Source organism: Schistocerca cancellata, chromosome 4 (genome assembly GCF_023864275.1).
Source record: "Schistocerca cancellata isolate TAMUIC-IGC-003103 chromosome 4, iqSchCanc2.1, whole genome shotgun sequence".
NCBI lineage: Eukaryota > Metazoa > Arthropoda > Insecta > Orthoptera > Acrididae > Schistocerca > Schistocerca cancellata.
In genome coordinates, this window is record NC_064629.1 from 680,716,789 (window position 1) to 680,732,419 (window position 15,631).

The 15,631-nt window shown below is 40.0% G+C and overlaps 1 protein-coding gene across 1 annotated transcript in view; it reads left to right on the forward strand.

The window, feature by feature from the left end:
• The window catches only part of LOC126184379 (uncharacterized), a 149,116-nt gene that overhangs the window by 63,790 nt on the left and 69,695 nt on the right, over positions 1-15,631 (forward strand). The window contains exon 6 of the mRNA XM_049926763.1: positions 8,019-8,158. Coding sequence (XP_049782720.1) covers positions 8,019-8,158 — 140 coding nt within the window. The remainder of the gene's footprint in view (positions 1-8,018; positions 8,159-15,631) is intronic.

The following is a 15,631-nucleotide window of genomic DNA, read 5'->3' on the forward strand; positions in this document are numbered from 1 at the left end:
CAAGATAAGCAAATCGGATATATATATATGATTATAATAGAAGGAAACATTCCACGAAGGAAAAATATACCTAAAAACAAAGATGATGTGACTTACCAAATGAAAGTGCTGGCAGGTCGACAGACACACAAACGAACACAAACATACACACAAAATTCAAGCTTTCGCAACAAACTGTTGCCTCATCAGGAAAGAGGGAAGGAGAGGGAAAGACGAAAGGATGTGGGTTTTAAGGGAGAGGGTAAGGAGTCATTCCAGTCCCGGGAGCGGAAAGACTTACCTTAGGGGGAAAAAAGGACGGGTATACCCTCGCACACACACACACATATCCATCTACACATATACAGACACAAGCAGACATATTTAAAGACCGATCTGGTATGAAAAAAGGCGAAAAAGTGTTGGTTAAGTTGATCCTGTGGTGAACTTGGGTTGGTAGACAGCGATGTGCAAAAAGGTTAGGTGGTTGTGTTGCCGCTAAATCACGTCAAAGGACGGAGAAATTCGGGAAAATTTCGAGAAAATTTCGAAAAAACGTATTAAAGGAGTGGTGTTGTGGTGAAAGATTACGAAAATGGGGCTAACAATTGTAGAAATAATGACGTTAAAACCTGTGGGGAGCGGCTAAAATGATCAGTGATGTGCGAAAAACGGAAGTGGAAATAAAGTTAAAGTTATTAGAACTAGCCGAAATGGTCTTTAAATATGTCTGCTTGTGTCTGTATATGTGTAGATGGATATGTGTGTGTGTGCGACGGTATACCCGTCCTTTTTTCCCCCTAAGGTAAGTCTTTCCGCTCCCGGGACTGGAATGACTCCTTACCCTCTCCCTTAAAACCCACATCCTTTCGTCTTTCCCTCTCCTTCCCTCTTTCCTGATGAGGCAACAGTTTGTTGCGAAAGCTTGAATTTTGTGTGTATGTTTGTGTTCGTTTGTGTGTCTGTCGACCTGCCAGCACTTTCATTTGGTAAGTCACATCATCTTTGTTTTTAGGTATATTTTTCCTTCGTGGAATGTTTCCTTCTATTATAATCATATCATTAATTTGAACCCAACAATTACGTTTGTTATTGTCGCCTTTGCATTTCGAAATCTTTCCTGTCGTCTTATTTCTCTTTTTTCTCTTTATTTTCTCTTTCTGTTTTTACCAGTAGTTTAACTTTGTATTCACCTTCCCCTTTTACCGTAATCTACTATACAATTTTATCCCGCCTATATATGCTCAACAATACGTAACCCATTTCCCAACCATAACCAAAAAATTTTATTTTCCGCTTTCAACACTACCGCTGCTATAAAATCCACCGTTTCTAGTTCAATAACAGCTGCTTTCACGTATTTAACAACCATTTCGGCTAGTTCTAATAAGTGTAACTTTATTTCCACTTCCGTTTTTTGCACATCACTGATCATTTTAGCCGCTCCCCACAGGTTTTAACGTCATTATTTCTACAATTGTTAGCCCCATTTTCGTAATCTTTCACCACAACACCACTCCTTTAATACGTTTTTTCGAAATTTTCTCGAAATTTTCCCGAATTTCTCCGTCCTTTGACGTGATTTAGCGGCAACACAACCACCTAACCTTTTTGCACATCGCTGTCTACCAACCCAAGTTCACCACAGGATCAACTTAACCAACACTTTTTCGCCTTTTTTCATACCAGATCGGTCTTTAAATATGTCTGCTTGTGTCTGTATATGTGTAGATGGATATGTGTGTGTGTGCGAGGGTATACCCGTCCTTTTTTCCCCCTAAGGTAAGTCTTTCCGCTCCCGGGACTGGAATGACTCCTTACCCTCTCCCTTAAAACCCACATCCTTTCGTCTTTCCCTCTCCTTCCCTCTTTCCTGATGAGGCAACAGTTTGTTGCGAAAGCTTGAATTTTGTGTGTATGTTTGTGTTCGTTTGTGTGTCTGTCGACCTGCCAGCACTTTCATTTGGTAAGTCACATCATCTTTGTTTTTTATATATATATATATATATATATATATATATATATATATATATATATATTAATCCAATGTGTAGTTTTAGAGATATTTCAATGTACACACACACACACACACACACACACACACACACACACACAAAACGTATTTGCCTTGGTATCATTAATATGTTCTCTATCTACAGCACTTTAAAACTGAAACTTTAATTATGGTCACCCTGAATTACTCACCTCACAGAATGCTGATGATCATTGAAGTGAAAGGCCTCTGAGCAGGGTATTAAGTGGTAAAGAAACTGTGTCCTGTGCTCTTTTGAATGCCAAAAAGCTGGTATTAAGAGCTGTGAACTGTTATGTTAATTTTATGTTTGCTCTAAATAAAACAAATTAATGCAGTAAAACTAAAAAAATCATTAACCGATGTTGGATAAGTTTTGAATCCTGCCATATTGCAGCTGCTAATCGATCTGTTAACCACGCCACCAAACTACAGAGGCTCTATATTATGTGCTGTTGTTCCACTCTTGATTCCACTTACTGAACACAAGTGCTTTTCTTATGTCTGAAATCGTAGGAATGACCTGAAATAGAACTAATTGTATGCTTGTAAAGGCTGCATGATTGTCAGGAAGGTGTAACTCCCTCAGTTATACTCATAGTTGCAAGTGTCCTTTACTTTTACGAGCAGTACTGTACACTATGTAATGTTATTGGTGCCGACATTAACATGGCATAAAATTCAAATTTCAGCCACCACCACTTTTTGTGCTGTCAGGAGTTCACAGAATGCTAACCCTTTGGCTGCTGTTGATAAGTTAATTGTTAATACTCCAACACTCCCCAGGTGCTGTTGGAGAGTTTGAGCACAGTGTCTTGGATTTCCTTCAGCACTGTTGAAGAGTTAATTCTGGGCACCTTGCTAACCCCCTGAGTGCCAATGATGATGAGTATAGGTGCATCAACACTCAGGTACCTGCATGCTGTTGATGAGTTTCAGTGTAAAACAGAATTTCTGCTCCATACCTCAGTCACTTTTTAAACTTATGGCCACTAAATTGTGCCTGGGTACTGTGTCTGTTGTAATCTGTTTTTCCTCATTCATCTGCATTTTATGTCTTAGTGTTCATCAAGATTATTATTACATTGTTTTTCTCGTCATCTGTTTACAAAGAAAATGACATCGTGTCTCATGGTTGCACTGAGGAAGACATCATGGAGATACGAAGAGTGACATTGAAGATGAACTATTTGATGTCGTTGTAAGTTATAACTCCCCAACTCCCCCCCACAGGTTGTGAAAGCAGAAGTTGTAAGACATCTGTGTCAACAAGTGTAACAGCACAGTCTTAATGCTTCAACAGAGGATAATATAATTAACACTTAGGCGCCAACACCCGTAAAAACACGGGCGTGTGCGGCCTGCCCGAAAGTCCAGTGCCCGTAATTTTACGGGCGCGTGTTCTCATTCTTCCCCTTCCTTCCTTTGTGTGTTCTTACGGCTCCCGCTTGTCTGGGAGGCGCTGCATGGACTGTAGTTCAAGTATTGGTCACTAGATGGTGCGGGCATGCTGTAGAAGGGTGTGCTTCCCATTTTATTTGTCGGGTTTTGTAAGCGGCGATTTTTTCCCGCGCGGTCTCAGTAGCGTCGACATGGTGAAGCGTGGGTTGACAGATGAAGAAATTTCTTGGCGAGTTATATCATGATTTAGAAGAAAGTGACGTTGATTTGTCAGAGGAAGATATTGTAGATGACTTTGATAATGATGTGGACTATGTTCAAGAATAAGTTTCTGGCAGTTCAGGCAAAGAATTTTGACAACAAAACCTGTATAATTTTTGTTCAGATCTTCACTGAAAAAACTCTCAGTATGTAATTATGATTTTATTTGCAAATACTACTCTTCTGATAGATTCAGAAGAGGAGAGCAGGTGTCCAAGCACTTCAGCAGCAAGTAATAACGTCGATATTTTGCCTGAAGAACGAGCGAGACTGACGGTGAGGGGGAAGCCGAGACCTGCACGCCACACCGATTCTTAGGAAGGCTGAACGACTACTGATCGTGCACCAGATATCGATCTATTCTCAGGACAATCTGGAATATGCAGTGTTGTCAGTTTAAACCAGAACAGTGCACCTCTACAATTTTTTTCATATTTCCTGACAGACAGTATGATGAAACATATAAAGGAACAAACTAATCTGTATGCTCAACAATGCATGAGGAAATTACGAAGCACAAATTCCCTTTCACCCACCTGCTCATTATGAAAGTGGAAAGGAGCTACACTTATGGAAATCAGGAAGTTTCTGGCAGTTGTAGTCCATATGTGTGTAAGTGTGAGGCCACGTATACGAGAGCACTGGTCCAAGAACCCTGTTGTGTCGTGTAATTTCTGTCCAAACATCTGGAGCCGTGAAAGATTTCTTTCTATTTTGAGAAACTTCCACATTAGTGATAATTCCTTAGCTAAGAGGAAAGGAGAAACTGGCTATGACCCACTGCACAAGGTGAGACCCCTCCTAGATAATGGGTGTGCTAATTTCCAGCGTGCGTACACACCACTCAAAAAATTACAATAGATGAAGGCATGTGTAAGGTCGTGTGTATTTCAAACAGTACATGCCACAAAAACCAAATAAATACGGTACGAAACTGTACATGTTATTCGAATCTGACACAGGTTACATTTGGAATTTCTCTGTTTACGCGGGTGAAAAGTCTGATACAGTGACTCTGGTAAAGACATTGCTTTCAGATCTATCAGGAAAAGGCTACACTTTGTTTACGGACAGATTCTACACAAGTCCAATACTTGTTTCAGAACTGGAAGCTGCAAAAACTGCTCTTGTGGGAACAACAAGAAAATTTCGGCAGGGATTGCCTCGTGCTATAAAAGATCTGAACCTTCAGCGGGGTGAAGTTATTTTCAGGTGTAAAGGAAATATGTTAGCACCAAGTTGGAAGGACAAAAGAAATGTTCATATGATAAGTACAAGGCACACTGCTGAGATGGTTACTTTCACTGATCAGAGAGGAAGAGAGAAGTCAAAGCCAGCCTGTGCAGTGAACTACAATAAAAACAAGTTTGGTGTTGACTTATCAGATCAACGATTGTCCTACGGCTCATTTGAACATCAAACTGTGAAGTGGTGGAGAAAGTTGACATTCCATGTTATACTAATGGTGATTGTAAATTCCTGCATATTATACAATAAGGTTACTGGAAAACGCCTCACAACATCTCACTTCATGACAGTTATCTGTGCAGATCTTGCACAAAGCAAAGATCTTGAACCCTGACCTGGTCCATCTGGATTCTCAAGACTGTCAACTGGAAATCATGTCCTGGAAAAGATTGAGACAGTAGTAGGTAAGAAACAGAAACAAAAACAGTGTGTAGTGTGTTCTCTGAGAGGAAAAAAACTGACTGGAAAAGTGTGGCGAAAAGACACAAGCTACCAGCGTAGTGAATGTAAAGTAGCATTGTGCAAAATGCCGTGCTTCAAAATTTACCACACAAAAAGCAAAATTGCATCCTAAAATAGTTACAGGAGGTTACTGTAGATAAGACATACTGTATCCATCATAATTACAATTTTTGTGTAAAATAAAAAAAAATGTTCTTCTAGAAAATACAGTGAATATACATTTGACCAATTTTTCCTTTTTTCAAAAGCAATGTTATAATAATAATGCTCGTCAAAAGTATGTATTAATTCAAGAGAAAGGTATTATATATGGTTTTAAACAAGAAACTCTAGGTTTTTCAATAAGAGTAATTTTATAGCTATAACTGAAACCTTTCACGAGTTGTAGTAGTTTAAAATACGTTAAAATCAGCCGGTCTTTATGGTAGACACCCACGTGCAATGGCTCAGGACCCAAAGTGTTAATAGTTCTTCTGAATCTGAAAGAGATAGTAACTTTCGGAGTGGGTTACAGATGTCTCTATAGGCCCTCTGGGTCAACAGCTGTTGTGACAGAACACCTGAACGAAAATTTGGAAAATATTTCGAGTAGATTTCCCGACCATGTTATAGTTTTGGGTGGAGATTTTAATTTACCGGATACAGACTGGGAGACTCAAACATTTGTAATGGGTGGCAGGGACAAAGAATCTAGTGGAATTTTTTTAAGTGCATTGTCTGAAAACTACCTTGAGCAGTTAAACAGAGAACCAACTCATGGCGATAACATATTAGACCTTCTGGTGGCAAACAGATCCGAAGTGTTTGAAACAGTTAACACAGAACAGGGAATCAGCGATCATAAAGTGGTTCCTCATCGGTGATTTCAGCCGTAAATAGAAATATTAAAAAAGGTAGGAAGATTTTTCTGTTTAGCAAAAGTGACAAAAAGCAGATTTCAGAGTACTTGATGGCTCAACACAAAAGTTTTATCTCAAGTACAGATAGTATTGAGGATCAGTGTACAAGGTTCAAAACCATCGTACAATATGCATTAGATGAGTATGTGCCAAGCAAGATCGTAAGAGTCATTTAATGAACAAAGTAAGAGCATATGGACTATCAGACCAATTGTGTGATTGGATTGAAGAGTTCCTAGATAACAGAACGCAGCATGTCATTTTCAATGGAGAGAAGTCTTCCGAAGTAAGAGTGATTTCAGGTGTGCCGCAAGGGAGTGTCGTAGGACCGCTGCTATTCACAATATATATAAATGACCTTGTGGATAACATCGAAAGTTCACTGAGGCTTTTTGCAGGTGATGCTGTAGTATATCGAGAGGTTGTAACAATGGAAAATTGTACTGAAATTCAGGAAGATCTGCAATGAATTGACGCATGGTGCATGGAATGGCAATTGAATCTCAGTGTAGACAAGTGTAATGTGCTGCGAATACGTAGAAAGAAAGATCTTTTATCATTTAGCTACAATATAGCAGGTCAGCAACTGGAAGCAGTTAATTCCATAAATCATTTGGGAGTAGGCATTAGGTGTGATTTAAAATGGAATGATCATATAAAATTACTCGTCGGTAAAGCAGATGCCAGAGTGAGATTCATTGGAAGAATCCTAAGAAAATTCAGTCCGAAAACAAAGGAAGTAGGTTACAATACACTTGTTTGCCCACTGCTTGAATATTGGTCACTGGTGTGGCATCCGTACCAGATAGGGGTGATAGAAGAGATAGAGAAGATCCAACGGAGAGCAGCGCGCTTCGTTACTGGATCATTTAGTAATCACGAAAGCGTTACGGAGATGATAGATAAACTCCAGTGGAAGACTCTGCAAGAGAGATGCTCAGTATCTCGGTACAGGCTTTTGTTGAAGTTTCGAGAACATACCTTCACCGAGGAGTCAAGCAGTATATTGCTCACTCCTATGTGTATCTCGCGAAGAGACCATGAGGATAAAATCAGAGAGATTAGAGCCCACACAGAGGCATACTGACAATCTTTCTTTCCATGAACGACACAAGACTGGAATAGAAGGGAGAACTGATGGAGGTACTCAAGGTATCCTCCGCCACACACCGTCAGGTGGCTTGCGGAGTATGGCTGTAGATGTAGATACACAATGGAGTAAAAGCCATAAGGCTGCAAACTCCCCCACATACTTCCCCAAAGAGGATAAAGTATTAGATGTGTGTGTGGGGTGGGGTGGGGGGGGTGGGGGTGTTGTATGCCACATCCATGTCTTAAAAATGTGTAAGGCTATAAACTAATTTTTGTTTTCTTCCCTTATATCTTCTTGTTAGTAAGCAGTAATCCTTATTTAGCTTTTATATAGAAACACTTTTGGCTTCAGTATGATATTTCATGAGAAAAAGTGGCAACTAATGAGAGAAGCAGCTTACTGTAAAGCATCTAATGATGAGGGTCTCTTCTCAAAATGCATAGTGTCGATCAAAATAGTTAAAAAATAAAAGTAGTGACTAACATAAAAAAAATTTCATTCATGCGAGTTTATCATGCTTAACTGACAGTCACCATGCATGTTATAGAGTAGATCAAATTAAATTTCATATGCAGTGTCTTAAATTCGGTTCTGTCTTCAAACTTCCATAATTGTGAATGAAGGGAAAAATTACTTGTTTCAGAACTGGTATAAATGAGCTTCGAAATCTGCAGTACCTACCACGACTATCAGAAGCTCGGGAGTACATGTTTGAAGACAGAACAAAAGCACATGCTGATCATGTTGGACATGGACTTGACAGAATGACAACAGCTGCTGTTGGTAAGAGTTCAGCCTATTTTATTACTATTGTTAATTCTGTGAAGTGTTAATGTCACTTCTTTATATTAACAAAAATACATGTCACCTCGAAATTACTAATAATTTCTGAGTTACCAGCTAGGTGAAATAGCAACGTGTAACAAATTTCCTTAGGAATCATTTAAATTGTTTTTACCCAGAAAGTTAGATGCTTTCTCATTTATACAGGGTTATTACAAATGATTGAAGCGATTTCACAGCTCTACAATAACTTCATTATTTGAGATATTTTCACAATGCTTTGCACACACGTACAAAAACTCAAAAAGTTTTTTTAGGCATTCACAAATGTTCGATATGTGCCCCTTTAGTGATTCGGCAGACATCAAGCCGATAATCAAGTTCCTCCCACACTCGGCGCAGCATGTCCCCATCAATGAGTTCGAAAGCATCGTTGATGCGAGCTTGCAGTTCTGGCACGTTTCTTGGTAGAGGAGGTTTAAACACTGAATCTTTCACATAACCCCACAGAAAGAAATCACACGGGGTTAAGTTGGGAGAGCGTGGAGGCCATGACATGAATTGCTGATCATGATCTCCACCACGACCGATCCATCGGTTTTGCAATCTCCTGTTTAAGAAATGCCGAACATCATGATGGAAGTGCGGTGGAGCACCATCCTGTTGAAAGATGAAGTCGGCGCTGTCGGTCTCCAGTTGTGGCATGAGCCAATTTTCCAGCATGTCCAGATACACGTGTCCTGTAATGTTTTTTTCGCAGAAGAAAAAGGGGCCGTAAACTTTAAACCGTGAGATTGCACAAAACACGTTAACTTTTGGTGAATTGCGAATTTGCTGCACGAATGCGTGAGGATTCTCTACCGCCCAGATTCACACATTGTGTCTGTTCACTTCACCATTAAGGAAAAATGTTGCTTCATCACTGAAAACAAGTTTCGCACTGAACGCATCCTCTTCCATGAGCTGTTGCAACCGCGCCGAAAATTCAAAGCGTTTGACTTTGTCATCGGGTGTCAAGGCTTGTAGCAATTGTAAACGGTAAGGCTTCTGCTTTAGCCTTTTCCGTAAGATTTTCCAAACTGTCAGCTGTGGTACGTTTAGCTCCCTGCTTGCTTTATTCGTCGACTTCCGCAGGCTACGCGTGAAACTTGCCCGCACACGTTCATCCGTTTCTTCGCTCACTGCAGGCCGACCCGTTGATTTCCCTTTACAGAGGCATCCAGAAGCTTTAAACTGCGCATACCATCGCCGAATGGAGTTAGCAGTTGGTGGATCTTTGTTGAACTTCATCCTGAAGTGTCGTTGCACTGTTATGACTGACTGATGTGAGTGCATTTCAAGCACGACATACGCATTCTCGGCTCCTGTCGCCATTTTGTCTCACTGCACTCTCAAGCGCTCTGGTGGCAGAAACCTGAAGTGCGGCTTCAGCCGCTCAAAACTTTACGAGTTTTTCTACATATCTGTAGTGTGTCGTGACCATATTTCAATGAATGGAGCTACAGATAATTTATGAAATCGCTTCAATCATTTGTAATAGCCCTGTACAAGTCCCTTGATTTGGAATGGAACCAAACTTGTCATAGTGTCTTACAGATAATATTATCTTAAAGTAGTGGATAATGAAAAATTTTGCCCTGAACCAGTGACACCACATGAACGACATTCTATAAGGATAGATCATGCTAGTACCAAATTTTTATTGTAATCCAACTGACAGAGGAATATTATGAAATTAATTTACTAGCCAAGTTGGTAAATCTAGATTGGTTAAGTGAATAGACCCTACATTTAGTAACTTACTAAACAAAAATAATGATATTTAACCACTCATCTTCAACTGATTTATGGGCAGTTCATACCCACCTGTAAGAGCCTTAAAATTTCACCAACTTTTCAGCTGCCACTCTGTTTTCCAGATTAAGCTTTCTCCTCTCTGTGGCAAGATGGCGCAGTAGTTACCATACCGCACCTGCTCTCGTCTGGCCATCCAGATTTGTGTTTTCTATAGTTTTCTTAAATCACTGCAGGAAAATGCCAAGATGTTTCCTTGGAAATGAGCATGGCCGAATTCCTTCCCCATCCTTGGAATAGTCTGAGCTTATATTCCATCACAAATGATCTGAATGCCGATGGGATACCAAACCCGTAATCCTCCGATTTTCTCCCTCCATCCCTGTTTCCGCTCTTCTCCCTCCCTCCCTCCCTCCCTCCCTCCCTCCATCCATCCATCCATCCATCCATCCATCCATCCATCCATCCCTGTTTCCTCATCTCCTTCTCTGTCCCCTTCTTTCCCTTCCTCTGTAGGGTTGTAGAATTGGGACCAGCAGTTGCATAGAGATGGACAAGAACACTTTGTAGGTATGAAGATGATGGGATACTACTCTGGATAATGGGGGTATGATTTTGAGTAACAGAACCTATATTCAAGGCCACAATCAGGTGTTAAAACCCTGACAAATTATGTGATGTGATTCAATTGTTCAATTTATTGGTAATACTGGATGATAAGGAGAGTTATGGTTATAGATTTGTTCACATTCGGAATGAGTTTGATCATCTCAAGTTGAGAAATCGTGCAGAAAATGTGTTTCTTGACTACCCGGACATGTTGTTGTCTATGTTTATTGGCTCTGTCAAGGTTGTTGACATATCTGTAGGACTTCTATTTCACACTGCAGATGTTGCCTCGTGAGTGAAAATGCTATAGAGGAAGGCTTTTCTTTGTGGAAAGGGTGACATATGTTAAAATGGAGGTGTGATTGGTGATTGGCCTCTGTGGGTGGAGGATTTTATGGAATCATCTGAAGGGGTGGAGATCAACATCTAAGAAGGTAGCTTGTTGACTGGGTATGTTGCACTGCTGCAAGAAAGAGCAGAGACTATCCTTGCATGGATGTGGCTCATGAATGAATCTGAGCTAGACTAAGGGTTTGAGTTGAGTGAAGGGAAGATTCCTTCAGTCAGCCCATAAACAGGTTGGTAGAGGATGAGAGCATGAAAATTCCATGGATTCCTTTCTAATTTCAGCTATCAAAGTATATAAATAATTGCAACTTAGAATTTGATTGGCCTAAAGCAGTAGAATGAGGTAAAGGGTTTGGTGTCCAGAGGTTGAGAGATGCTGGTGTACAGTGAATGTAGTACCCATTAGAGTGCTGCAACACTCAATGTTTGACCGGTCATTGCTTGCCTGTTGACTGGGGGGACCGAGCCGCTCATGTCCGGCCCCACACGACTCAGCTCGGTCACGTACTCACCCCATGTCTGTTGTCCGGATTCCAGACAGGCGAATAACCAAGCATGACCGGTCACCACTGACGTCTCTCTCTCTCTCTCTCTCTCTCTCTCTCTCTCACACACACACACACACACACACACACACACACTGTATTTATCTCTGTCTCTCTCTCTTTGAATACAAAAGTATCGTTTCCAAGAACGGGTACATGACACAGCTAAATTCATAAAGCACTTGGAAAGTAAAATTATATTTCAATAGAGTCACAGATAGAAGACGAGTCTCATTTCCAAACAGAAGATATATTTGTCCTTTCATTTATTGGAAACATTAAATAAGTCCAGTCTCTGTAATCTAGAAGACAATCATCTTCATAAAGAAAGCATACAAAGAACATCAAACATTTGCAGACATAACTTGTCATACTTTTCACTTGATTGCAACAGAAACAAAATTATAATTAGTGATTCACTGCTAATCAATAATAACGTGTTCCGGATTTAATTGGCTGCGGTGATTTGTTAGTGACATGCCGGCTTTACTAAAGCATCTTTCACTAGGTGCGCTTGTTGCTGGGATACATAAAATACGTCTTGCAACTGCAGACAGGCCTGGCGGATCTGTTTCATGTCTGTTCCACCACTTTAAGATGTCATCATCATCATCTCCAGGGTGCATTAAAATGAAGAGACCTACTTCATCTGCTGCGGATGATCTGTTGTTCCTCCATTCCTTGAAACGATCTCTCTTTCTGGGTGATGATGACACAGTACTTGAAGGATCTATGATAATAAATAAAAGAGACAAGTAATACAGAACTGATGTGGAAATCATCAAAACGTTCGCGTAAAAACGAAGTGTTTTACGTTAATGAAATATTATACGAATTTTAACATTCTCATTTCTCTATAATACACTATCCACTAAATATGCAAAAACGATTATGTTAATGGTAGCATGTTGTATCTACATAAGTAGCACACATTTGTCGCACATTGCTAAGAATTTCCTGCTTTTCATTTATTTCAAGCATATTAAGATCACGGAAAGACGGCCAAAGAAACGTAGCAATTTTATGTCTGGAAGTGACAAATGAAAGTCAAGGCTCGATTTTTAATCCTTTGTACATTCTGTTAAAAAATACATATTATTTAGTACACATCAGTTATGCTAGTTAATTATAAATCTATCGCGTATCATAATGAAACAGTGCTTTTAACTGCAGTAATTACCCACCTGACAGTCAGTGTCATTGACATTGCAAATTTGTTGCAGTTTGTGAAACCAAAGAAGAACTAACTGGATTGTCGGTTCTATTTCGCCTTCTAATTCATCTGTGGCCTCATTAAATGGTCTCAGAAAATGCGCAGTTTTTCCTGCAAGCTCATTATCATATCTTGCAGTCTGTAAGGGGAGTTCTTTTTCGTCAGCAAAGCAGCAACTTCATTATAATAAATGTGTAAGGATTCCAGCATAGTGTACAAGCTGTTCCAGCATGTGCAGATCTCGTGTTTCAACAATGATTTCAGAGACGAGCAGAGGCCACTTTTCTTAATGTACCTTACAATGCATTTTTCAGTATTTATTGTTGATGCGATGTTCGGGCATGATTTAACAAGAAGTTACCTTCATTGAAAGTATGGCCAAGTGCTGTGTTTGTACAATGAGCAGCACAAGAAATCCTTTTGTGATTTTCCAAAACCTTTATTGCATTGGCACCCCGGTCGGAGACAAAAACAAAACTGTGCAACATGTCCGGCGAAGTGTCCCAATCAGCCATCCTCTCTTCAATTTCTTTCATAATAATTTAGTCCCGTCTTCTTAACGTCTGGAAATTTTGTTGTAAATAAAACATTGTTTACAAGAGACCAATCTGTGTTAATGTTGTGTGTTGTAAGCATCAAATAGAGCACCTAATTATGCGAATCAGTCCACATATCAACTGTCGCAGCACGTGTTTTATTAATAACTTCCGCAATAAAAGAAGGCATTATGCTGTTTCGTATTGCATCAGCTTGTTCTTTGACATGTCTACTTATAGTAGAGGGATGTGGTGCAACATCTGCCACGTTAACTCCTCCATAATGCGCACCTAGATGTATTAATTCTTGGCCTAGTTTTCTTAAACCTTCACCGGAAACAGCATTAAAAGGTCTCATATCTTTAACACACATTGCAACACACTTTGTTGTAATACTATTTTTTATTACTGCCGGTATCCCTGAAGGAGCTGTATCTTTGTGAGGTTTTTTGCGACTGTGTTTCTTTAAATGAGTGGTTCCCGACTGGAAACACAATAATGTGGAGCAGTTTATGCACGATATGTACCCAATAGACTCACTGTTTTCATCTACAACCAACAGAAATGTACTCCATACTTGGCTTTTTAGACCTTCCCGTTTCTCCAGTGTGTAAACATTGGTTTCAATCTTATGTCTTATTGCACTTTCTTCCTCGAGCTGCATGATTACAGAGAGAGAGACACACCACAAATGAGAAGCCTGTAATGGCTGCAGTCCCTCACGGATAATGACATGTGTAATGTGTTTGAAGTTACGTGCTGTGTAGTCAGTCACGGCTTCTATGCTCGGTCACTAGAACTAGTGCGGGTAGCCCCATCTCGTATTTTGTGCTTGCTTACTCGGTCATGCAGGACTCTAGTACACATAGAACAAATAAGGAGTATAATGGTTATGTGGTAGGAACTGTGGAAAGCTTAAAGCACTTCAATATGAACGACTCATTAAGGGAACATAAGAACACAAACACAATCAGTTTGCTCAATGTGCAGTCAAATGGACAGAGAAAGCACCACATTAGGGAAATAGACGTGTCCATGTGCAAGTCAAACACTGATGGCAGGGAATAACAGAGTCAAAATCAGTGTCCAGATGATAGTCAAGTATAGCAAGGTCTATGTAAGTAAGTCCACTGGAGAACATGTTACATTAGCGGGATGGGACAATTGACACCAAAATGGTCTGTGGTAGCCTTTAAATCTTATGCCTTTCGCCATTGTGATCTGGCACTAGTGGATGTATCACTTCACACCACACCAAGTGACCTTGTTTTACGTATACATATTATATAGATTGATCCATCGATATGTCCAGTAGGATTACAAGAGCGACCAGTAGGGAAACCAGTGAAATTGTTTATACAGTCGAAGGTAAAAAATAATACACCACGAAGGAATTATCTGAATGGGGCAGAAGCCAACATAATTGATGTACATGCATAGAAAAACAAATGATTGCAGTTTCAGAAAAAGTGGATGATTTATTCAAAAGAAAGAGCTTCACAAATTCTGCAAGTCAGTAATGTGTTGGTCCTTACATCAGCAGCTATTTGCCTTGGCATTGATTGATAGAGTTGTTGGATGTCCACCTGAGGGGTATTGTGCCAAATTCTGTCCAGTTGGCCCTGAAGGCCCTGCCCATAGTGCTCCAAACATTCTCAATTGGGGAGAGATGTGGTGACCTTGCTGTCCAAGGTAGGTTTGTGTAATTGGTAGATGGTCAGTCATGTCTTTTTCAATACCTCAGATGGTTACCTTGGATGAAATGTTCCAAATTTTAGCAGATTAAGCGACCTAGTTGCAAGTAAGCAGTGCTAATATGTCAAAGCAAATAAAGGCTGCAGAAGTGGACTGTGAAGACATAGCAGATAAAGTAAAATTTGAAAAGAGGAGGAAATAATGTTGGCATAGTCCATTTATTCCAGAAGAAGAGTAGAAAATGTGACAGGAATCTGACACTTGGTAGGCTGAAGACACTGGGTATATTTCTCCAGCAGTAAAGAATATTAGGATTTTGAGGGAGCTTGAGGGATTAAGAAACAGGAGTTTCTTGTGTGGAAGCAGAAAATAAGGGAAAAGAAATTGATAGTTTGTGTTTAATTGATATGCAAAATACTAGTGTTGAAGTTAAGGACAGGAATGTAGAATTATCGGTTAATCTGCATAGCTGTAGCGCAGGCAAAATGGGTGTGAGGGCAGCAACATGGGTGATACTAATGTATAAGGGGTGTTCAAAAAGAAACAAGCCAGAGGCATAATTATAGAAACTAGTACCCGTATGTTAGAATTATTGACCCTGGATGTTGAGACACTTGTCCCACTGTGACACAAGGTGGTGAATGGCTATCTCATAAAATTCCTGGGGCTGCGATGTTAGCTAGTTCCACACGTACAGCTGGACGCCATCGTCCGAGGTGAATCGTTTGTCCCT